The 24,791-nt window shown below is 42.1% G+C and overlaps 1 protein-coding gene across 6 annotated transcripts in view; it reads left to right on the top strand.

The window, feature by feature from the left end:
- Positions 1-24,657, top strand: part of RNF144B (ring finger protein 144B) — an 87,582-nt gene extending 62,925 nt beyond the window's left edge. For all 6 annotated transcript variants that reach the window (XM_071553179.1, XM_071553182.1, XM_071553183.1 and 3 more), the window contains exons 3-8: positions 3,183-3,287; positions 10,907-10,967; positions 14,162-14,366; positions 15,464-15,608; positions 17,433-17,522; positions 18,118-24,657. In XM_071553179.1, coding sequence (XP_071409280.1) covers positions 3,183-3,287; positions 10,907-10,967; positions 14,162-14,366; positions 15,464-15,608; positions 17,433-17,522; positions 18,118-18,258 — 747 coding nt within the window. In that variant the 3' untranslated portion in view covers positions 18,259-24,657. The remainder of the gene's footprint in view (positions 1-3,182; positions 3,288-10,906; positions 10,968-14,161; positions 14,367-15,463; positions 15,609-17,432; positions 17,523-18,117) is intronic.
- Positions 24,658-24,791: the final 134 nt, after the last annotated feature.

The raw sequence follows: 24,791 nt of genomic DNA, 5'->3' as shown, positions 1-24,791 counted from the left end.
CCAGTTTCCCAGCACCTTTAAGTCCTTCCATCAGCTTCTTGAATTGCACCCACAGCACAGTCTCCAAGCAGAGAAAATAAAGACAAAAGATTTCACACCTATGAAAATGATTTACCAGGGAGGTTTTCTGGGAAATATTTGAAGATCTGTGGCCATGCACAGCACAATTATAAAATCTCCCCCAGTCACCCTCTGAAAGCATCTCAGGAGGCTTTGGTTGCCCAGCTCTCCTCACCTACAGCTGAGCAGTGGGTTAGAAGAGGAGGACACCCAGCTGCCTTATCAATTGTCAGAAGCTCTTTTTTCCTGGTCTGGTACCCAAAATGACTTGGATATTGTGTGTTGAGGCTGATTGCAAGATCCATCCTATGGGTGGAAGCTCCTGGAGAGCTCCTTGCCCATCCCTGCACACAAAGGGGAATTGTCACTGCTCTGAGCTCCTGTCCTGCAAGTCTAAATTAGGCACAAGCCCCTGGGCTGCTGCTGGACCTGCAGGAACTTCTCAGGCTTTGTCCTCCCTCTGTAACCAGCTGACCTGAGCTGCCCCCAGAACACAAATCCACTGTACCAAGCTGTCAAAACAAATTACTAAATATCAGGCAGCACCACAGAGGAGACACAGGCCAGGGTCTTAGCAAGAGTAAAAGGTTGCTCTCTCGTGCTTGCTGAGGAATTAAGGCAAACTAAATGCTTTGGTGGGAGGGAAACTTTTGCCTTTCCCCAAATGCTGCCCTGAGACTTGATCCAGAAAGCAATCAGGTCTCTCACGAGGAGATGGAGTGAGCTGAAAGGAGACCCTGCTCATGTATCTGAGAGTGCACTCAACACACCTCAGTGTGTGCAGGCCTTAGGAAAGGGACTCAGGGGCAAGAATTTGCTGTTTTTGTCCTTTCTCATCCTTCCTGGTAGAGGTTGGATACAGGCACAAACCTGGCAGGGAATCTGTGCAGGGAGTGAGCACTTGATACGCCATTTCTCCTAAAGCATCTGGGCAATGTAGGTGCTTAATGACTGTGGGGCTGCAGGAGGGTCCCCCCCAGCCTCCATCTGCATCACTGATGGCACTGGAAACCGCTCTGGGTACGTTTTTGGCTTTCTCTGTGTCACTGCTGTCACTGGCCAGACTGTGGTGTCACCAGGGTACCTCTCCTGGGCACCACCATGGTTTGTTCCTCCTTGTGCTGGCTGCTCACTGCTCTGGGCTGGGGCTGTGGGTGCTACTGGGGTGTTTTAATCCACTGGTTAAACTCACTTTTTATCAGAACTGTGCCAAGATGCTCTCAGGAGAAGAGGGTGAGAAGATGGGACAGGACGCTGAGGGTGCTGTTTGAATAACAGAAGGATAGCTCCTGATTAAATTAGGGCTGCTAATCCCTAGGAAGCTGATACTGCCTTCAGTCACTGACATGATTTCTTTTTTTTTTTTTCCCACCCCTGGGAGTATCTCACCTCCCACTTGCACCATCAGTTCCTTACAACCTGTTCTGCTGCCTCCTTACAGGGGTGCAGGCTGGATCTGAAGCCATTAGTGCTTAATGATCTAGATATTTAAAGTTTCCCAGTTATACCCCTACATTCTTCCCAGTGAATATACTTAAAAATATTTACAAATCAAAAGTAAGTTAATTTAAAATGCCACTGAGTTAAGCTGATTCTACTTGCTTGAACTAATATCTTCATATAATTCCTCAGAATTAACCAAAACATGTGGATGTTTCAGTAAAGAGAGAGGCAAAATAATAAGGAAACCTCATTTCCATTTGTAAAAGACCTAATTACCCTGACAATTAAGAGAGGACCAGTTTTCCAGTAAAAAAACAACTGAGGAAATTTCTTTAATCAGAGAACAGTGTGCAAGGTTGGCTCAGAATAGTCCAGACTAATGTAGATTTGCATGTTAGATGCCTGTACATAATGAAATAATGGTTTTGAAGAGTCCAGGGCTGCTGATACTCTGAAAGGCTCTGATTTCCCCAAACCCCACCTGGCAGCTTTTGAGTTCTGCCTGTTGCAAAGGTTGGCAGAGAGACAGAGGCCCCAAAGGCTTATTTCACTTTGGCTTATTTCTTGAAAACTGATGGGGCAATAAGGAAGAATTCAGCAGTACTGGGAAAGATGAGAAGAGATTTGTCACATGGGCACGAAGTGTAAATCTGTAGGGAACAAATCTCCAGGAGTCCTGCTTTTTGTAAAATGTCTGTTCTTATTTACAATGGACTGGGCAAGCAAAATCTGGCAGAAATATTTGGTTTGTTATTTTGTTAATAGTGATTGGTAATTAATTCTATGATTGTCATTATTTTGAGGGGACTTTGCTGTTTTGCTTGATTTAGAAATGAGTTTACTTTACTTTCCTGTGCAATTTGCAGGTACAATTCAAGCTCTTTGGTCCATTGCATCAGTTTTATGCTGTGATTTTACTGAAGTCTATAATATATATATATAATATATGTGATAAAGACAAGCTGAACACATTTGAAACTGGCATGCCAAATAAAGTTTGGGGAGAGCAAGGGGCTTTCTTTCCTTGGAGTGCTGTTTTTGCAATGAAACAATTGGGCAACATTCCTGAGGTGGCCTCCATGCTGTAAATGGACTTTGAATAGAGTAGAGGCTGATGATAAATGATGGTAAACCTTGGAAATGATTTAATCTGTGTATTTCAGGAAGAGCTGATGGCAGCACCCCTCCTTGGGCAGATTTGAACCTCCCAACCAGGTTATAAACCCCCTTCCCCTTTCATGCATCAGAGAACAATAATCTCTCTCTTGTAAATGGGGTCTCCTCTAATGGCCATGGCTGGCTGAGAGTCTGGATTAAGAACCCAGGGTGGGGAAAAACAAAAGAACAAGCCTGTTTAATTAGGATGCAAAATACTCCCCCCTGACAACAATCCTCCAACCCCAGTTGAGGGGTTGTTAGAGCTGGAAGGTCTGCCTTGCTGACTTAGGTAAACCCAGTGCTCAGCAGATGAGGTCATGCATAATTAGTTGTTCTTTGTTGCATTCTTTCCAAGGTAATGACTTGTAGCATTCACACTTATAATAATTAATGTTTGCTGTGTGCTGGAGCTTCAGGACAGCCAATTAAGGCAGTGGAGGTGGTAACTGTGCAGCATCTCTGGAATCTGTTTGTTACCAATGTGTGGTCTATAACTTTTTTTATTTTCTTTGTGTTTCTAGTGTCTAAAACAGTACATGCAGCTGGCAATTCAAGAAGGTTGTGGTTCTCCTATCACCTGTCCAGACATGGTCTGCTTGAACCATGGGACCCTACAGGAAGCAGAGGTATCTACACCTTTTTCTTTCTCTCTCTTTTGTTTATCATAAATCCCCCAAACTTCTTTATCTGCATTATGAATATGATCATACACTTTTTCATCCCTTTAATCACCTTTAATGAGCTTTTGGCAAGAAGCCTGACTGAGAAGAGGAGCTAGAAACAAACAGATGTTTTTTCAAGGGTTATGCTCCTTTTCCTCCTCCTTCTGTGCCTTGGGGAAAGGTTTGCTTGGCATCTGGACAACCTCTGAATTACCCATGCAGGTGACTTAACCAGAATCATCCCCTGTATCCCAGAACTGCTGAGCTTCCATTAGCACTGTCAGGTAAATCAGATTTGATTTGATTTCCAACACTGAAATTCTGGCATCTTTCATAACTCAGGAGCAAGAACTCAAACTGCTGGATGCAAGGCCAGAATTTCTTTGTGTATATGGATATTGGGCTTCAACACCCAGTTTGCAGCCCAGTATCAACACACAAGGCTCTTGTTGTATGGACAGAAAGGTGTCTTCACAGCACTCAGTGGAAATGGGTCTTAAGAGACAGGAAAAGTGTCTTTGTTCTGAAGGCAGAGAGGGGAGAGGTCGATATTTTGGGAGCCAAGTGAGATTTAGGCAGAGCTGTTTCCAGTCTCCCAGAATTAGATCTCCATCCTTGTTAGAAAAGCAGTTTGTCTTCTGGGTTCCTTTGAGCCCTGTGTAAACAAATGATGCCACTCAAATGCCATTAATGACTGTGATTCCCAATATGAAAAATGTATTTTACCCCAGAAAAATTCAGAATCTCCTCTCCAGCATCCCTTTGAAACTCTGTGCTTAGCTGAGTGAGGGCATGGGAGTCACAGCTGTGGTTGTGAGGACCTTCAGGTGGAGCTTTTTTTGATGGAATCCAGGCAGCTGTTTCCCTTCTCCCCTTTCTGCACAGATACAGAGAGGGTGTAGCAACGTCCCTCCCACCCATCACACCAGATTGCAGGGATCTGCCTCTATTAAAAATGCATTTTTAAAAGAAAATTAACAAATGGTGGGAAGAATTCTGCTCAGTTAAGCCAGGAATTATTGGAATTAAGTGAGATACATTTTCCCTTAGTAAAGCAGGAGAACAATCCAGGGCGTGTATAAATGGACCACCAGCTTAATCCTTGGGTGTTTTTGTGCTGGAAGCAAAATAAGTGAACAATCCAAATGTGCATCAGTGTTCTGTGGATGAATGAATGTTCTGACACTCCCTTTTGGTGATGTGCTTGAACACACAAACCTTCTGCTTGAATAGCAAACAAGTCCCCAGCGGGGTTAAAATTATTACTTATGTATTTTACCAATTACCTGTTTCTTTCAGAAAGAAAACCACCCAGAAATAAACAGGAACAACAGAAAAAATAGATTGACTCTGTTAACAACCTGAAAGATTAGTATGGACACTACAGGTTAGGTGTGAGCACTCTGTTCCTTTTTCTTCTCTGTAAAGGCTGTTCCTGATGAAAATGTGGCCTTTTAAAAGCCATTATTTGAAAAAAAACCAACCCTGAATCTTATCAGATGGCCGAGAATGTGCTGAGATATGGCTGTTGTTTGGCATGGAAGTACTAGTTAGAATTACAGTTTACTCATTACACACTCTCAGACTTGTGGTGTCAAAATATGAGGCTTTTCACCTCTGCAGGGTCTGGATATTTGGTCTGTGGCAGGACAAGGTTCCTCACCAGGTCAGTGCTGTGAGGAAGGACGTGTTGCCTGTACTGTGGGAGGGGGAAAGAAAAAAAGTAGGTTTTTTTTCTCCTTTGTGATAGAATCAGTGTTTTTTTTTTTTTCATTTCATGTTCATTTCAGACTATGCTGTGACTGCTGTTCACAAGGAACTCTTAGAGTTTGGAGGGGAAAAAATAGCAGTTCAAACTGCCTGTTGTGGCCATGGTGTTAAATTGGTTCCTACATTTTGGGCTAAATGCTCCTAATTATGTCAGCTAGCACAGTTATTTTGATTGCTTTTTTAAAATGCCTTTTGCCCTGGCCTGCACAAGGGAATTAAAGGTGAATTTAGTCATGATTTGAAGGGAAGAAAAGACTTCAGTGCATTTTGGATTGAGCTTCCTTCAACAAGGAGACTGAACAATTAATACCAAAGCTTATAAGCACTTAGACCACAATATAGCTGTGAAAGTTCCTCTTCTTCCCTCTCTCAGGGTCCTTATTCAAGATCTGTTACATTTCTTCAATGCTTTCCACTGACCTGTTTGTCTTCATTTAGACAAACCAGAATTAAGTCTGGTTTAGCTTCTCAGTAAAACTTTTAAGAGTTTATCTGGTTTGGCAGTAAATTACCAGAGCTTTTTCTTTTTATTTCTTGCCTTGATTCTAATTCACATCCTGCTTGGGTTGCTTTTTGGGGATAGAGCAGAGCAAAACCACTGGTTAAATAAAGAATGGAATTTATTCTTGTATATCACAGGAAGAAATGAGCAAGTGTGAATAGTAGGAGAGTGTCTCTAAAACAGTTGAATATTTCATCAGTGTTTGGGGAGTAAACTGCTTATTCATAGAGGAGATGTTGGCAATTAAACCTTTCCTTTCAGTCTCTCTGGCCCTTTGGACATCAGAAAAAAAAAAGTTGCAGGTTTTTATTCTCAAAATGCTTGAAGTGAACAGTCATTTGAATTAGAAAATTGTACTCTTCAGTACTTTGAAAGTGTATTTTCTGAAACCCCTCTGTTGTTTTTTTGTTTGTTTGTTTTTCTGAGACCCCTCTGGTTTGTTTGTTTTGTTTTGTTTTGTTTTGTTTTGTTTTATTTGAAAAAATCCAGTTAAAACTGGTATATTCCCCAGCAGCTATTTTGGCAAATAGTGCATTCAAACAGCAGGAATTGTTCCACTGGATTGCTTGAAATAAGTGCAATCCCAGGTCATATCTTGACCTGTTACATCCAGATAGCAGCTGCTTGTTGCATAGTTGTCTTTAAGCAGAAATAAATGAGGGGTGGTGGTGGTAAGGGAATGGTTTTGGCAACAGATTCTGTCTCAAATAGCTGGTTACACAAAAAAGGGGATGTTTAAAAGCAGTCTTGTTAAACAAAATGTTTGTCCTTTTGAGCTCTAATGGTACAATAAACCAAGATGGTTTGGATTCCTTCCTGGAAGCAGAAGGTAAAAGGAGCATTTCATGTTAATGCAGTTCTCTTTAATTCTGTCTAGAATATTCCTGTCTCTCCTGGGAACTTGCTCCATTGATTTCATTGGACCAGTTAATGTCCCTAATCTAAATAAGGGGTAATTTATCACAGTTTGAAATAGTTTTGCTTGGTGTGAATCCAGTCCCCAGTGTGAGCTGTGAACCAGGGCAGGTCTCACTGCACACAGGGATTTCTATGCAATTCTCACTTGGATCATGTCTAGGATTATGCTTTGCTGTTTCTGATTCCTGGATTGTTCTAAAGCTTGTAACATGCCAGGGACCCTGTACACATCATCTGATCTGGATTGAAACTGTGCAGCTGTCAGTAAAGCAGGTGTTGGTTTGGGCTCTCCTTTTGCCTCTGAAGTTTGTCAAGAATGATCCCTTTGCCTGCAGTGCAGATCCTGCTGATTGTCCCTCTGTGTGAATCCATGATCTACACCAGTGATAACCTGGCAGAGGGTTGTCAGCACTTTGGGAAGTGATGCTGAAATGGGACAGTGACCCAGATCTCAGAACCCTTAATTGCCTCATATTCCATACATTGACAAACAAAAATCCCACTGGGAGTCAGTTTAAAATACCAGTTTTATTCTTAATTGGAAAATTGGTTTATGTTTTTCAGGGGGAGATTGAAATGGTAAAATAGGAAGGAATGGGAAAAAATGCTGCAGACTGACCTATCATTTTCAGGGTCAAAATAAAAATTTTTATTCTTATTTACTCATTTTTAAATGCAACCAAAGGGAGCAAATGAGAGCCTTAATTTTATTTTTATTTGCCACTAAATAAGAGACGATCTCCTTAATGGAGAAAATGAATAATTTAGTATTTCTTTATGACTCTGGTGAGCATGGTAGCTGATGAAGAAAGTTGTGGGTGTAATTTCTAGCATTAAAGAGGCTGAACTCCTGTACCCCTTTCACAAGCAAACCACAGCACTTGTTGAAATCATAGAATCAATTAGGTTGGAAAAGACCTCCAAGATCATCAAGTCCAACCCTTGGTCCAACTCCAGTCCCTTTACCAGATCATGGCACTCAGTGCCACGGCCAAGCTCAGTATAAAAACCTCCAGGGATGGGGAATCCACCCCCTCTCTGGGCAGCCCATTCCAATGCCTGAGCACTCTCTCTGCAAAGAAGTTTTTCCTGATCTCCACCTTCAATTTCCCCTGGCAGAGCTTGAGCCCATCGTGCCCCCTTGTCCTATTGCCGAGTGCCTGGGAGAAGAGACCAACCCCCAGCTGGCCAGAACTTCTCTTCAGGCAGTTCCAGACAGTGCTGAGGTCACCTCTGAGCCTCCTCTTCTCCAGGCTAAACACCCCCAGCTCCCTCAGCCTCCCCCCACAGCACTTGTGCTCCAGTCCCTTCCAGTCTAATTATTCTCCACACTCCTTGCACAGGAAGACAGTGGCTCAGTGAGTGGGATTTTGGCAGAGGTGGTCAATGCTGCCCTTTACAAACTGCTGTTGCTGCTGCCAGTGCAGGATCTGTCCTTGCTCCCTGTTGCTGAAGTGAGAGAGGGAGCAGCACTTTGTCCTCCTGAACCTCCCCTCCCTTCCTTGGCATTATCAAGGTTTGATTCATATGGGTGTGAGAGGAAGTGAGATCTATTCAATGTTCTTGATTCCCTCCTTGTTTCTCCCCTGCAAGCCTGAGAATAGGTGGAGTCGGGATTTTCCCTTTCCACTGTGGTAGGCAGTGTTTAAAACCAGGGGAGTGGTCCTTCCTTGGGTCCTGGTTCCTGCACTGCCTGAATACTTTGCCCTTGTGTCAACTGAACCAAATTATTGTGAACTCCTTCATTTTCCTTTCTTTGCTCTTTTGAGTCGTGCAGTGACAGCACCCCTGGGTGTTGTACCAAATTGGGTGATCCTTTTGGGCTCTTGGCAAGGGTCCAGCTGGAGCCCTTTGTGGTGGTAACCCTTCAAAATTTTGCTTTGTTCCATGGATATTTTTACTTTTCTTGCTGTTGTTCTTAGCAAAAGCTCTTGTAGGTTCTTGTGCTCTATAACAAGAGTATTTTAAATGCAGATGTTGCTTACAAGGTAAAGAAAATCAGGAAACTTATTTCAACTCCTGACAGTGTGGTAAAGCTCAAATCCAAATATTTTCAGAAGAGGAGAGTTTTTGCATCTGTCTTTTTGTTTTGTTTTGTTTTTGTTGTTGTTCTTTGTTTGGTTTTTTGCCCTTTTTTTTTTGTTTTGTTTTGGGTTTTTTTGGTTTTTTTTTGTTTTTTTTTTTTTTTTGTTGTTTTTTTTTTTGTTTTTGTTTTTTTTTTTTGTTTTTTTGTTTTTTTTTAAACCCTGTATATATTAAAAAAATCCCTAGACCTTGTCCTGTAGCATTTCTTCCCCCATTAATTAATTTCATAATCTAGAATAAGAGATGTCTGCTTTCTGACATGCTCAAGCTCTTTCTCTTTTGGCCCTTTGCCATCTGCTGTATTGCTGGTTTGATCCTCCCCAGCTTTCCATCCTCTGACCAGGCCAGAGACCTGTGTGGTCGTGCAGGAAAGGAAAGGGATGGACACCCAGGTAGGGCTTGAGGAGGAGATAAACACCTAATCCCCTTATCATGCTTATGGCTGTCCTTCTTGATTAAGTGCAAGTGAGATTAAAAGTTCACTGAGGAAAAGATTTGTAGGTTTTTTTCTTTTTTCTTTTTTTTTTTTTTACGGAGACCAAATAATCATGTTTCTTTCTTCTATTTTTTTTAATTGTGTTTGCAAATACAGCTTTGGTGTGGCACATGGGAACACAAAGGAAATTGTGGTCTCAAAAGAACAGTTTGTTAAAAGCAAAGGCAAGCACAGAAAGACCCCAGACAACTAAACAGTTCACTGGAGTGGCTCTTACAGCATTTGGACTTGATGTTTTAATTTAGTCCTAATGAAGGACAATCTAAAGTAGTTTCCAGTGCTCACCCAGCTACAGAAATGTACATAACATTTTTGTTTTCCAAACTATTTAGATTTAAAGCTGCCCTAAGGAAGAGTGGCCAATACTGAAATGATGTGTCTTTGCCAAATCTGCTAAACTTCTCTCTTTTTACCCATTTGATTGAGTTATTATTTGTTTTCCAAGAGTGTTTTAGCTGATTTCTGATGAACAGCTGAAGAGTTTGCCAGGAAACTCTGTCTTACAGTCATACTAATGAATTGTTTCATATTAAAAATGGTTTGCAGCTTGAATTCAGAAACTGAGTGAGGACAGTACTTTAACCGAGAACAGATTTATTAGACTAAGAATATACTTTGTAAAGATTTACTGGTGTTTCTCATTTTGATATTAAATACTTTGATTTCTTCAACTGTCAGCATCTTTTAAGCATCTTTGAACAGTTAAATCCTGACATAATTTGGATTCATTTTTGTATAACACTGGCTTAGGCTAAAGAAATGATCCAACCATCTCCTACAAAATGCAATTTTGTGCAATCAAGTCCAATTGGTTTGAGACCTTAATAAAGCAGTTTCATATTTTATAATACTAATGTAAAGCTGCCAGTTCTACACTACCTCACAGTGCTTCAAATGGTCAGGTGTTCATTAGTATCAGTTTAGGTTTATTTTCAGTAAAAGAGCAGGACATTTTTAGTGCTGGTACAATATTACAAGCAAATCAGATAAAGAGAATGATGCCACATTCTGACTCCAACAAACTTGTGTCTCCAGGAGTGTCTGTGCAGTTTCTTTTGAATCCCTCCTTGCCCTCTGTGCAGGTTTGCTTATTAGTTTTAAATAGGCCACTTGGTTTTCTTACGTGGACTGTTAATTGGAGATTAGAGCATTTAGCCTTTTAGGCTGCGGGTTTAATTATGGTAATGTGTAAAATGTATCAGCCAAGCCTGATTGTCTGTGCCAGCTGAATTTATCCTCAGCCCAGTTCCCAAGGGGCTGATGTGTGTCTAAGGCAAATTCCAACAGCAATGGCATCAGCTGTCTCAGCCCAAACCCCATAAAGAGAATAAAACCAGAGTGGCTTTTAAGTTCCTGAGAGCTGTGTGACCCAACCTTTGAGACTGAGAGACTTGAATGAGTAACTGTGCATTTGGGCTGTGTTCTTGTGCATGAACAACATGCTGCAGTCTCCAACATGTCACTCTTTGTTACATTAAACCAACATGAGACCAAGCTGAGAAGCCTGAAGGGAACACCTAATCCTTCAACTGAGAAGCCTGAAGTGAACACTGAATCCACAGAGAAGGCTTTCCCTTTTCTTCTAAGAAAGATATGGGCTGATCTACTTGGCTGTGTCACTGAAATAGGGGAGGTCAAGAACCACTTTAAGTTTTGGTGAGGGAAGTCAAGGTGTGGAGAAACGTGGGGCTGAAAGCAAGAAAGAAGAAAAAGGGTGGATTTGAAAGCCAATAAGTGTGTAGAACATCATGCTTACTATTTTTTTTAAGTTGTGTTTCTAATGCCTTTTTGTGTGTCTGTTTCTCATTTCAGATTGCCTGTTTGGTGCCTGTGGACCAGTTTGAGTTGTACAAGAGGTTGAAGTTTGAGCGAGGTGTGAACCTTTTGTTGCTATTACCTTCCTTTTTGGAGTGTCAGTGGAGGTGACACTGTGACACACTGCAAAGACAAAGCAACTCGAAAGTCTCAGCTGGAATTTGCAGTGTTTAGTTTATCAAACAACTCACTGTGTGGTGGTTTGCAGAGTGCTGTGTCTGGGACTCATCTGCCCTGACTCTGCCTGGATTCAAACTTTCCTTGAAAGACTATTTATGTTCTTGCTTTGCATGCTCAGATTAATGCAGGTGGGCTGGGAATGTGTGAGACAGTGCAGAGGTTTGTAAAAGTTTAAGCAAAGTAATGCACTTGAAAAGATGGTCATATAGAAGAACACAGAGGTTTTTACAGGATCTCATCTGACATGAGTCACTGTGAATGACCACAAAATACAGAAACCTCAAAATTAGTATACTCAAATAACCCCCAGAGTTCATGGGCAAGTGCAGATTTTAGCTGTGAGTAACAGGCACTCAGGCCAAATAGAAAACAAATTCCCAACCTTGCTTTCATTTTTTATTTTTCTCTCTTATTTTACCACCTCCTCAGTTATCCTTAATTCCTTAGGAAGTCCTTTCAGTTCATAAGCCAATCCTACACAATGGAAATCAGAGCTCTTATAGTACAGTCCTATACAATGGAAATCAGAGCTCTTGAAATCACCATATTTAGAGGGTTAAGGAAGAGAGACATTTTAATCCATTTCATGTAAACCCTTTTTTACTGAAGACTCTGACCCATGATCTTTTGTCCAACTCACTGTTACATCTCTTTTTTCACTGCCTCCCACTCCCAGAAGCCTGAAACTTGTCTATTTTTTAAATCCTCCTTCCCTTTTCTTTCTTGCTTAAGTCTGACAAATCCTCCTCCACCTCTGCTACCTCTTTTCATTATGATTCTCAGATCTGTCCTTGCTCCTTTGTGATGAGTAAAACTCTATCCAAGCAGCAGACTTGGACACAGCTCTTTGCCTTGCCTTTTGGCTCCAGCAATAAATCCAGCTTACTGATGTCTGGGAGCAACAATTCCTGCTAACTAAAGCTCTGACCTGGACACCAAGCACTAATCCCAGCCCTGGCCAAGACCTTTTGCCTGTCCTGGGTTTAGCACTGTCCCTAAGGCTGACCCCATTTTTGCCCTTATCACTTGGACTTGGCTTATTAGATTCTGCTTTTTTAATGGGCTTTGTTCATATTGTGTGAAAAAATAGTGAGAACTAATTGGCACAAAATTTTCTATCTATAGACAATAGTTAACTTTGATAAGGAATGCACTGACAATATGCTATTCTTTTGTAGGTTCCACATTCTTAGAATGCAAATACTTGCAGGCTTTAAAACCAGCTTTCTTACATATCTGTATTTCCTCTGCATCCAGTTAGGGCCAAGCCCCAGAGCTTCTGTGCAGCATATTTTAGTAGAAGAAAATTGCTCTGTGTCTGTTTAGAATGGGGCTGATGTCAGCCCCTATTAGAATTAAAGAAATAAAGGACTAGGATGTGGTTAGGACACATGCATGATGTTTCTGTGCCAGTTGCTCAGTAGGCTGTGGTGGATGATGGAAATCTCCCTCTTATGCCTGACCCAAATGTAGTCCATTTTAAAGGAGGTGTTCTTACAATTCTGTGGAATAGAATCACAGACTCCTCCTTTCAGTGAGTACCTCTCCTGAGACAGGACTTCTTTTCTTCAGTGTGCTGTATGTCCCCTGTCTGCCTCTCACATCTCACTTGCCTGCTCTATGAAAACTGGCCTTATCTCTGCCCAATACTGGCTCTGTTTGTGAGGACTTTCCTCCTCAGAGTGGAATCAGTTGTGGCTGAACTGGCTGTGGAAAAGCAGTTGGAAGAGAAATGGCCCGAAACCTAAAGATGGAACAACTTGTCAGAGGAGGATGAGAGTCTCTTACCTTTTTTTGGCTGTGCTTTTTAAGTTTTTTCTGGTTTCATTTTTACTCCATGGTAAACCAAACAGTGTGAGACAGGATGGGTTGCAAAACTCCATCAGTAAGTTCTTTGTAAAGTGGAGGAAGTGGGAGAGGAAGGAGTTTCATCTCATACAGGGCATTTTGCTGCAACAAACTGGTAAAAAACATTGAGATGTACAACCCAACTTCCCTCCTCACAAAGAAGTCAAAACCAGACATCCTGTCTTTCACCCAGAAACAGGATAGGAGAATTCAGGTTTCCAAAGTTGGGTATGTTAAGCAGCATCTGCGGGAACTACAATTTATCTCATTTTAACTGCCCTTTAATTAATAGAAAACACACAGAACCTACTCTGTAAAGGAGTAAATGCAATAGTGAGGGAACCTACACAAATCCTAATTTCTCAGGACTGTACTTTTAAAAAGTGTGTAAAAATGAGGAATTACTTGTTGGGCTGTGTCTCTCTTCTCCCCACTAATGAAGGTGCAAATTAAATTGTTCTGGCTCTCATTCAGTGGAAAGCACAATGTTTGTTTGTTTTGAGAGGCAAAGGAAGCACGTGCAGTAGAATAAGAGGAAATAATCATCTCACAGTCATGGTTTGCACCTGTTTCTGAGACATCTCCTCCATCTAATGGATGTCAGTGGAGGTACCAGAGAGCTCCCAGGGCAGGAGGAGGGGCAGGGAGCTCCTGCAAGTTCCAATTCCTTACATAAAGATCAGGAAGCAAGAGGAAGAATCAACATTTATCATTCTCTGTAACTCAGTGTCTCCACTCCCAGTCTTGACTATTGTTCTAATCTGATTACCAGACAAATAGTGATGATACAGTACACGGTGTATTAACTGGAGTTTGTAGATACAGGGGGGCAAAAAACACATGGAAAGTGACTTGACATGAATTTAATTACAGTCTTTCTGCTGTTTGCATGCAAGTTACTGCATGGCTTGTACATGTGAAAGACTTGGTGTCACAGGAGACATGTGCTTCTCAGTCAGCAGTAGTGAGGTTCGTATTTTGGACCTCCCTATAAAAAGTCAAAAGGATGTTCCATGTAGTTTATTTCTGTCCTTGTGATGCTTTTGGTGCAGGTGCCTTTGCAGAGCTGAGCTGCAGACCTGCCTAAAGAAGAGTGGCTCAAATGCCCGTGGGCATGGAGCACTTCCACACCCACCTGCAGAACTGGGTCCTGTGTACCCAATTACATGTCATGGAATGAACAGGGGGCTGTACAAACAGTTCTGTGTCTCTGTGGTGTTTCAGAAGTGCACTTGGACCCCCAGAGGACGTGGTGCCCCACGGCTGACTGCCAGACCGTGTGCCACATTGCGCCGAGCGAGTCGAGGGCGCCGCTGCCAGTGGAGTGCCCGGTGTGCCACCTGACCTTCTGCTCCTCTTGCAAGGAGGCTTGGCACCTGCAGCACCTGTGCCAGGACACCCAAACTACTCCAGTCCCCACTGAGCAGGGGTAAGAGGGGAATCCATGCAGTCTTTTGGTTCTTTTTGTCACAGTGCCTCCCATTGGGCTCAGGGAGTGACTTCCTTCTACATCCTTGAGTTCATCTCTGAGACTGTCCATCCCTTCCAGTATTTCCTAAATACAATTCCAGTCTAAATATTACTTTAAATGATGCATTTTATTTTTTAATGATTAATATTATTTGTGTACTTGTCAAACTTGGGTTGCAACTGATACTTCTGAAAGGTGGAGCCCTCCAGGGTTTTATTTCCATGCTAGAATTGACTTTTGTCCATACAAATAATCCAATAATACCAACATTCCAGGATCCGAATTTTGCTTAGACTGTGATTAAGTGATCACCTCTGCTTAATACTTATAAAATCTCTGCATAGACAAACCTTAACTTTTACCCAGAGTGTAAATTTCATCTGCTGTGAGAAACCTGATTTATGCTCATCTTGCTTAGGTGCAAATAACCTACAGACAAGGTTGCGTAAGTTATTAATCTACAGAAAGAAAACACTTCTGTGTTTAAATTGTCATGTCTCTGACCACCCACCTTTGTTTTTAGAATCAGATTATGTTTAGTACTGTGTTCAAAATTTTCTATAACTTTTGCAAGAAATGAAAGACTTAAAATCTAAGTGTTCTGCTTGCTGGAGACTTCATTGAATAAGGAATGGCCTAAAAGCTCTTGCTGTGATTTTTCTTCTCCAGGTTTGATCTCTGGCTTTGGTAGAGTTTAAGCTTATTTTGTTCAGACAAGGACAGTGCTATGGATTGCATAATCCAGTCCTGTTAAATGAGTTGTGCAAGATGTCTGTAACAAAGTCCTAAGTTTTAATGCTATAGGTGATTAATTTGTGGGTGTAGTGAGTGTTGTTTTTATGTAGCGTGAAAGAACAAGGCAATGGAGTGTATTAATAGCCTTACACCTGGTATGGAGTATATATCAGTGAATTGTACTGAATATAAGAAGCTTTACACATTTAGTGCATTAGGACAAGAATATTAGATGCTTTGGAAAATGGTGGACCAGAATATCCACAGTAATTGCATTAATTGCATTCACACTTCAATTTGATGTTTCCTTGTTCTTCTAGATCCCTTGTTGGAACAGAGACAGAGGCACCAATTAAGCAGTGCCCAGTTTGTCGGATCTACATTGAGCGGAATGAGGGCTGTGCTCAGATGATGTGCAAGAACTGCAAGCACACGTTTTGCTGGTACTGTCTACAGAACTTGGATGTAAGTGCTGCAGAAAAAACACCTAATTCAGCTTCTGACTCAGTTTATTTCTTATCTTTCACCCAGTGTTTTTATTTATATCAGTATATTTTTTAACACAAATGCTTATAGCCATGCCTGTGGGCCTCATGCTAATTCTTTGAGGGAAATAGGACTGACTAATTGTTTGCTGGAGGTTTGTTCCAGCAATACCTTGCTCTTATTCCTTCTTCCAGTAGCTAAAAAACCAGTCTGATTGAACGTGAGGGAAATAAATGTCTTCTACCTGCTTCAACAGCAAAGGACATAGCCTATCCAAAAAATGTTCTGGTACTGAGTGAAGGGGGTTGTTCCATGGTAGAGTATTTCAGAGACTAGATCTCCTTTACTAGTCCATGTTGCCGCCGCTGATTCTGGTGGTCTGAAGGACAACCCCCACAAGTTTCATTTTCACCTTAAAAGGACATGTTTCCAGCCTCAACCAATTGGAGTCAGACCACTGCACCTAGGGCAGGGTCACTTGAGGCCATATATTACCTGTGTTTTTGAATAAACTTGGGATTTGCTTGAACATCACATTGGTGTGTGCAGTCTCACTAGGACCTGGTTTGCAACAAGTCCATCTCTAGTGCTGTGTCTGCTGAAGAGAAGGGTTATGAGCAAGCTCGAGGATAAAAACGTTGGATTACGAGCATGGATTGTGAAGTGCATGTTGCAGTTACTTCTCAGGAGTTGAAAACCAGTCTCAGCTTGTGAGGACTTGGAGTTTCCTTGCAGAATTAAGAGTCCAGGAAGTAATGTGCTCATGTATGTGGCAGCTTGCCTTTTTGGCACAGCCATCAATAATCACTGTGGGAGCGTGTAAAGGACTTTACCAGCACATGAAACAAAATGTTATGTGCTGCGTGGCTTTTCTTGTCCTCAGCTCTGCAGCCAGCAGTGAGACTTCCTCATTCTCCAGCCTTCCTTTACTTGTCATGCCAAGCAGGTTTCACTTAGTGTTATGCCCCTTTTGTGTGTGGGTGAGCAGGATTCTCCAAGATGACTCTCCCAGCTTGCTCCAGAGTGCCAGCAGCACCCGGGGATTGCCCAACAGGGTGTTCAGGTGCAGCACTGCTGAGCTCACAGGCTCTGCAGTCAGGCCCTTAGAAAGTTTTTGTCAGTTTAAAGGGAGAAAAAGCAGTTGTAGCTGTGTGATTCAAATGTAGTTGGTTTCTAAGTGTGCAGGGTCTCCAGGCATAGATGAAGGTAATACCTGCAGAGCCAGAGAGCAGAGCTGACAAATGAAAGGGGAAGCAGCATCAGGTTACAGCACAGCTGGCTAAGGGAGGGTAATGCAGGGCATGAGTCACCTCCTGAAGAAAAAAAATGGTAATTTAGTAAGTCTTAACCAGAAAAGAGAAGGGAAACATGATTTTTCTTCTTTTTAAATTTTCCAGTTAAATCTAGGAAGAAGATTGGTGGGAATTCCTTTTGCCCCACTCAAAGTGTAGGTCCAGCAGGAGGCACCACAGGAAAATGACCCCTCATGTTGCTAGTTTTCAGAAATCTCTCTTGTTTTCAGGCCTCTTTATTATCACCAAATTACAGACCAGGTTCTTGTGCAATAGGTGCAACTCATAATGCTTTTTAAAAGTGGGGGAGGACAGATGGTGTGCGACAGCTCAGGTGCCAAACCTACGCCGATGTTTGAAACTGCGAGAAGCTTCTCTGGGTAATTGTTTCAAAGACAGGTGAACTTGTCTGCTGGCAGCTGGCAATGGAAGGCTGTGTTTCCAGTCCGGTGTGGAACCTCCCCCTGCACTGCTCTAACCTGCTCTTACAGCTTGTTCTTTTGTTTTTCAGAACGATATCTTCTTACGCCATTACGACAGAGGCCCCTGCAGGAACAAGCTGGGCCACTCCCGGGCCTCAGTGATGTGGAACAGAACGCAGGTGTGTTCCCAGCTCATGCATGCATGAAGTAAAGGGGTTTACCCTTCAAGGAAGGACCAAGATGATTATTTTCATGTTTTCATAATTTTTTTTTGTGACCTATGCTGTGCTTATCACAGAATTGATTAGTTTGGAAAAGACCTCCGAGATCATCAAGTCCAACCCTTGGTCCAACTTCAGTCCCTTTACCAGATCATGGCACTCAGTGCCACGGCCAAGCTCACTTGAAAAACCTCCAGGGATGGGGAATCCACCCCCTCTCTGGGCAGCCCATTCCAATGCCTGAGCACTCTCTCTGCAAAGAAGTTTTTTCTGCTCTCCAACTTCAATTTCCCCTGGCAGAGCTTGAGCCCATCATGCCCCCTTGTCCTATTGCTGAGTGCCTGGGAGAAGAGACCAACCCCCCCCTGGCCAGAACTTCCCTTCAGGCAGTTCCAGACAGTGCTGAGGTCACCTCTGAGCCTCCTCTTCTCCAGGCTGAACACCCCCAGCTCCCTCAGCCTCTCCCCACAGCACTTGTGCTCCAGTCCCTTCACACATGTATTTTATTTTCTGCATTAGCTAAATACATATTTTCCCCCACCGTGTCTTTCAGGTTGTGGGGATCCTCGTTGGACTGGGTATCATAGCACTGGTCACCTCTCCCTTGCTGCTCGTGGCATCTCCCTGCATCATCTGCTGCATTTGCAAATCCTGCCGGAGCAAAAAGAAAAAACACAGCCCACCAACCACCTAAAACTGCATCTGTCTGAGTCTCCATCTGTACAGAACATGTATGTGAGGAAGCACAAGGGTTGTGTTTTGGTGCCATACCTACCAAACAATGCTCCTTTTTTTCTGCCAATTCTTGGGATAAGTGCCTATTCTTTACAGGCTACTTTATCACTAACCAATCCTAGTGTGGGAAAAGTCCAGATTATTGTGCAGTACATGTGGTGTAGGCTTTTGCTGCCTGAAAAGGAAACCAGGACACCACTCAGTAGTTCATACCATAAAGATGAGCCACCTTTCAGGACTGTTAGAACTTGCCCACTTTCCATCAGCTGCAATGACCTGATCCTGCAGTGTTACTCTGCCTTTGCAGATTCAGCCATTACTGTCGTGCTTTCTGTTGGTTCTTGGTGACAGATTTCTCAGAAAGTTTGGGGTATTTTGTAAAAGAGGGAGAGGGAAAAGCCTCATGAGGTTCTTCTGCCTGGTGGCTTGTGTCCTGTTAAAGGTGACAAACCCATGTGTGTGATGGTTGCCTGTCAATTGGCTGCCATGGCATTTCTTTCAACATTGAAATCGATTTGATTTTTAATATTGATCTCAATTACAGAAGTAAAAAAAAAATCAACAAAACTATCTTTCTAACTAAGATTGGGCTCTCTTTTGAGAGACTGGACCACCTTGAGAAGGCTGCTATTTTTTTTTCAGATGAAACATGGCATATCTACCATGAAACATGAGGAGTAGGAGTATTTCCCTGCTGCTGGCCATGCCTTTTGTCAGTACCATGAGTGTAACAAACTCACCATGAAGCTGATATTTTAAGAAAGGCCTTGACACAGTTCCCATTTTGTGCTGTGTTGGGATCTTCGCTGTGTGTGCACAGAGTGGCCTCGTGGGTGTGGATATACTGAGTTCTTATGTGCAATGTATGTTCCAGGCACTCAGTGTATTTTTCCCAACAGTTTACATGGGGTGGCAGCAAGAACCCTGTTCAAAAGTTACTCAGACCAGGCTAAGCAAAGCCTTCCTTTAAGACCTCATGGACCTGCTAAAGTGAATACTTGAGAAATGCTGTGTATATGTGAGCTCCATCCATTGGTGGGAATTCCTTTTGCCCCACCCAAGGTGAACAAACTCTGTTACCAATATTTTTTGGTAAGGCTGACATTTAATGAACCCTTCATTTTAATTCAGACTAGTTCAGACCCTGCTATGGGTTCCACTAGTGCAAGTTCACTGAAAGCTCACTGCAGAGCTGGAGTTACTCCAGGCTCACCGAGGAGTAGCCAAGATCAGGGTGGTTCTTTTGTTCTGAACTCTTCTCTGTGCATTTTAGATCTGTGGGAACAGATCCGAGTTTGCACTAAGTGGTTGTAATTCCAACCCCCCTCCCAGGAGGGCTGGGCGGGCTCAGTGAGATGTTCCCTGAGCAGCGTTGGGGCTCCTGCTCTGCTCACTGCCCTTGTCCTGCACACCCTGAGGGTCACCCCATGGGTGCTGCTGTGTCTGGCCATGCCTCAGGAACTTTGCCTTCTTGGCAGCTGTAAATGTGACCTTTTTTTTTTTGTTTCCCTTCGCTCTCTGGTTACTCCAACAGAAGTGGGAGGTGTTCTGCTTTTAAGAAAAGTGTAGTCTGTTGAGCAGACTAGCAAGGACAAAGGCCTTAAATTGATACTGTCTGGTTTACTTTTTAATTGATTTCTTTTATAAATACTACCTGACTTTGCTACCTGGCATGACTGGAGGGCAGGCAGTGCTCACCAGTGTGAAAGGCTATATTTGTTCTTCATCCACAGCTTTGAAAGGCAGGCAGTACATTCTAAATACAGAGTGCAATGCAGGCAACTGCCATTTATAATAAATAAAGAATGTTTTCTGTATGTGTTTTCTTTAAGAGCACTAATGGTAGTGCTTTGAGGTCCTTGTGACAGATTAAAGTGTCCAGCCCTTGGCTTTGCACTATTTTTCTACCTACATTTTTATGGCACTACTGTCATTTCCATTTTATTTATGAACTTGAAGTTGCAAGTCTTACTTTCACAAAGCCTCAAGGACAAAGAATTAGGAGCTGTACAGTCTCTTTAACCATAACCAGCATTGAAAAGTCCCAACATCCTTTGCATGTTACAGTCTGTGGGATTTTCATGTTTTGTGATCTTACCCATGACCAATGCACCCTCTGCTAGTTCAGTTTCTTTTCTTGTCTTCTCCCTCTTTTGCTTGGCTTTTTTTTTTTTTTTTTGCTAAAATGCCTAATGGAATGAAGGTGTCTGGTATTTTTTTCATGAATATTGTGTTAATGGAACTGTCAAGTTCTTCCCTCTGTTAAAGAAATGCAACTGAAGGCAGCTTGTCTTGCCCTGAATACAGTAATGGACAAATCTGACCTGTTTTGGTTCTTTACATGTTGTCTAATATTATTGCAGATCTCTCCACACAATGGGAATTTGTTTAAGTGTTTTGAAGAACAATATTTTATAAAAGCATTGCACACATGCATAGCTGTAAATCCTGAGAAAACAACACTATTCAGTTTATTTTTAAGTACTCTGTTTAAGTGCAGGTAAAAGCAGAGGCCAATTCCTATGGAGCAGGAGGAAGGGGTTTCTTTTCCTGGTGCCAGTTTAGGTCCTGATGGGGGTACCAAAAGCAGTAGAAATTCATTATGCAGAAGTGAACACAACCTGGCAGCCCAAACATCAGTCCAGGCACCTCAAAGCAACCTGTATATGGATTGGTAGCAGTGGCCTAGACTTGGAGATCTTCACCCAAAAGCTGGGTAAGGAGAGCATGAGCTGCAGGCGTGCCTTCCTTGGCTCTGTAAGTGCAGCAAATTGGCAAAGAAAGAACTCTAGACATACTTGGAAGGTTAAATATTGAAGTTTTGCAACAATGACTGTTTTTTTTCACTGAGCATGTGCATTGAGCAGACCCTGACCTGGCCAGGACATCCTAACTCTGCCAAGTAGAGCAGTAGAGCCCTTTGGCCTTGTGTTCCAAAAAACAGCTATTTTGCACCAACTGGTCATGCTTACAGAGTTTCCAGAGAACCATTTGAGCAAGAATCTTTTTACAGTGTTGCTTTTTGATTTGTGATTTTTTTTGTTTTTTTAACTTCAAAAGAAACACACTTTATAAAATATTTATTGCGAGCATGACAAAGAATATAATAAAAATGAGGGAGAAAGAAACAAACCCAGGACTGACTATTTGTGAGTCTTCTAAATGAATGTATCTGTAAATCCACCCTCCTGAACTCCATGTGATGTGGTTGGTGTATTTTAGGGCCAGGTTTCACTGCTCTTCCCATCTCTCTTTTTCCCCCTGTGGCTGGCAGGAGGGTGGCAACCAGGGGAGAGCTCAGGGCTGTGGCAGTGCAGGGTACCCACAGGAGCACATCATCCAACCTGGGACCATCAGCAGTTTATCCTGGGACCTTTAACCATCTTGTGGAATTTTGAGCCATTAATGTTACATTGAGAGCATTCACAGATGTCTCTCTTGGAGAACAGAAGTGGCAAATATTCCTTTCCTTCTGAAGCAGGAACATTCAGCCCTTATAAAAATTGGACTTTAGATGTCTAAGGGACAGTTCCTAAAGTTAGAGACCAGTGCTAGAAATCTGGATTTTTACTGATCTGGCCACAATACTGCATTGTAATTTCTCATCAGTCACTGGATCTTTGTCAAATACAGCTGAGGATCCCACATCCTTGTGTTAAAATGAGGATGATGCTCCCAAACCCACCTATTAATAAAAATATTTGTCATGCTACAGCATAAGTGCTTCCCTGCAGTATTTGTTCTAGAACTATGGAAGGTGGTCAGTGCTGCTGTCCAGGGAGTGATGATTTATTTTTGGGGCATGGGGGGTAAGAGTAATGAATGTTTCTCAGTGCTTTAATGATGCCAAATGCTGTGTACTCTTGTCTCTCCAGTAACACAGCATAAAATCCAAAGATAGGTTTAAAATGTACCTAATTTTTACTTGAATGAACTAAGAGGAACTGGATATTGGCTTCATGTTTGCTTGGAGATACACAAGTGGAACAGAAATCAACTGCACTTCCTCAGTGAGACAATGAAAGCAACTTTTGGCTGCTCCATTCTCTGCTTGTGCTGTTGTGCCTCCCACGTTAAACATTTGAAACCTGTTTTGCACTGTAATCTCCTTCTCCCAGTCCCTCTGTCTCAAACTAATTCCTTTTATTATCGTATTTTTCATCCTCCACCTCAGGCCAAGGAGTCTTAGAGCGAAGTTAGTAGAATTCTTTATGAGGATAAAAATCTGCCAACAATTTTCTAAAGGTTTTAGAAAGAAATTTGATGCTGATCTAACACACCAAAGATAGAAATTCCAGGCTTGGCTTGTTTAAAAAAGCTTATTCAGACTTAAGAAATTGTCTTGTAAGACCTAAATAAGGACTGCTTTGTTAGAGCTCATAGGTAAAAGAGCCCTACAGCTTTTGAGCTGCACAGGAGAGACACATCTATTATTGAGCAGGTTCTTTGGAAATGTTCTGGGGGGAAAAAACCTAAAAATCTACATCCTATAAATGTTTTTATTACATAAATCAAAAAGGCTTCTCTTGTAGAGATTCACAGTTTAGGGATTCCAAGTCTCTGGAGGTTTTCTAAGGGATACTTGTACAGGAAGATAATTTAAAAATACACTGAAAAAGTCCAGAATGTTCCAGTTATAAAAAAAATTGTAAGACATCCCTCACACTTGATGGCTCAGACTCTTAATTTATATGCCTGGCAAAAAAAGATGTGAAAATTTACCTTTCCTGGAACATCAAAAGTTGGTTTTTCTGTGATCTGCTGGAGGGTGAACTTACTGCAGAGATTCTGGAAAACTTCAGTCCTGTTTTTATCTGTCCTCTAGTTAGTAAAATAATGAAGTGAGAGTTGAATGGTGTTGCTGAACAGGAAGCCCAAAGGCCTGTTTTGTGTCACTGTTCTCAAATCTCTCAGAGCAAATGTGTTTTTATAACTTTTTATAATTTATGCAATGCAGATATAATTTATAATTAGTAATTATATTGAGATTGAAGTATCGTTGCTTTTATCATATGATAAATTTATTTAGTTGCATTCATACTTGGAAGCCTTTCCTCTTTTGCTTCCTCTGGAGAAGGTCATGGTGCTCCTGGCAAGGTAAATTCCTCTGATTTGGTGCAGTCCTCAGTAAATGTTCCCTGAAGTTTTGTAGTTATATCAAAGGGGGTTTTATGATCCCTTAGGTTAGTTCTTTGCATCCAGCAAATTTCTGTTGTTAGGAAAGGTTGTTTCCTAGCCATGAGTTTTACTGACCATCACAATCTGAGCTATCCAAGGTGATTCTGATGGCAAGGTCTGACAGCTTTTTAGAGGACACAACCTCATTTTTCTCCATTTTCCCCAAGAGGTTTTCTTTTTTCTTGGATGACAGTTAAGGACTTGAGTCATTTGCTTGTGCCTTCTGGATGTCCAACCAGAAGCTGCAGCTTCTGGTGGCCCCGTGTCGGGAGATCCCTGTTGGGTTGAATGTGCAGTGAGATGCTTGAATTTCAGGAAGGTGCCTGAGCTGCTTTTGGGGCTTTCTGGGCCCCAGCAGTGCATGTGGTGCACAGGGAGCTCATCCAGATGAGGCTGGGAGTGCCACCAGCTCCATGGCACGTGTGGTGCTGCCCCACAGCCTCTTGTCATGGGCATCCCAGAGTTTCCTCAGGGGCTGGATCTCCAGCTGGCCCTTCCCACCCCCAGAACTCCCCAGATTCCACACCACATCTCTGTCCTTTGGCTTTCCAGTCTCTGCTACTTGTCTGTTTGGGTTTCACAGGAACTTCAGCTCAGATGGGCTGTTTGGGGCTCAGCTGGTCAAAGCATTTGCTTTGCCTGATGGGCAGGGCTTGGCAATGAGGGTGGCATCATGAGGGTGGCATCAGCATCGCAGGCACCAAGGGCTGCCTTGTGAGAGCTCTTTAACAGCCCAGCATTGCTTATTCCTGAAAAAAAAGTATGTTTTTTAACTATATGTAGTTCAAAGTGTCTGAGTCTGACACCTCAGTCCCTGTTCAGGCTTTTACATTTTGTTTATCTGGGTTTTTTTTTCCTTCTCATCCACGTAATAAACTTTCTTCACCGCTTTTCTCCTGGTGAAGGGCAAAAGGGTTTGATCTTTGTAAGATTTGTTGAAATATTTTTGTGTTTATAAGAGGAAAGCTGACATATGTGTAAAGAAATAAGTGCTTTTGTAAATTTTTGTTGTTGTTTGATTCAGCATTTAAATGTTTTACAGATGCGATTTTTTGCACTCTCTCTGAATATATTCGTAAAAATTGTATTTATTTTCTGTCTCTAAGGTTTACTTTGGGGTTTTTTTTCTCCTAATGTTATAAAATGCAGTATGTGCGACATTAAAAAATTAGTGGAAAGGTGTTGTCTCATTTTGTTCATCTGTAACTCAACAGGCACAATCCCAGCTGTGTTTTTGAGCATCACATACGAAGGTGAGATTTACTATGAAATATTTCCAGCTTGGCTACAATTACTCAGCATCTGAAGGGAGGA

The sequence above is a fragment of the Pithys albifrons genome, chromosome 4 (assembly GCF_047495875.1).
Source record: "Pithys albifrons albifrons isolate INPA30051 chromosome 4, PitAlb_v1, whole genome shotgun sequence".
NCBI classification, from domain to species: domain Eukaryota; kingdom Metazoa; phylum Chordata; class Aves; order Passeriformes; family Thamnophilidae; genus Pithys; species Pithys albifrons.
The sequence above is the reverse complement of the archived record's forward strand: the minus strand, read 5'-3'. Positions and strand labels throughout refer to the sequence as shown.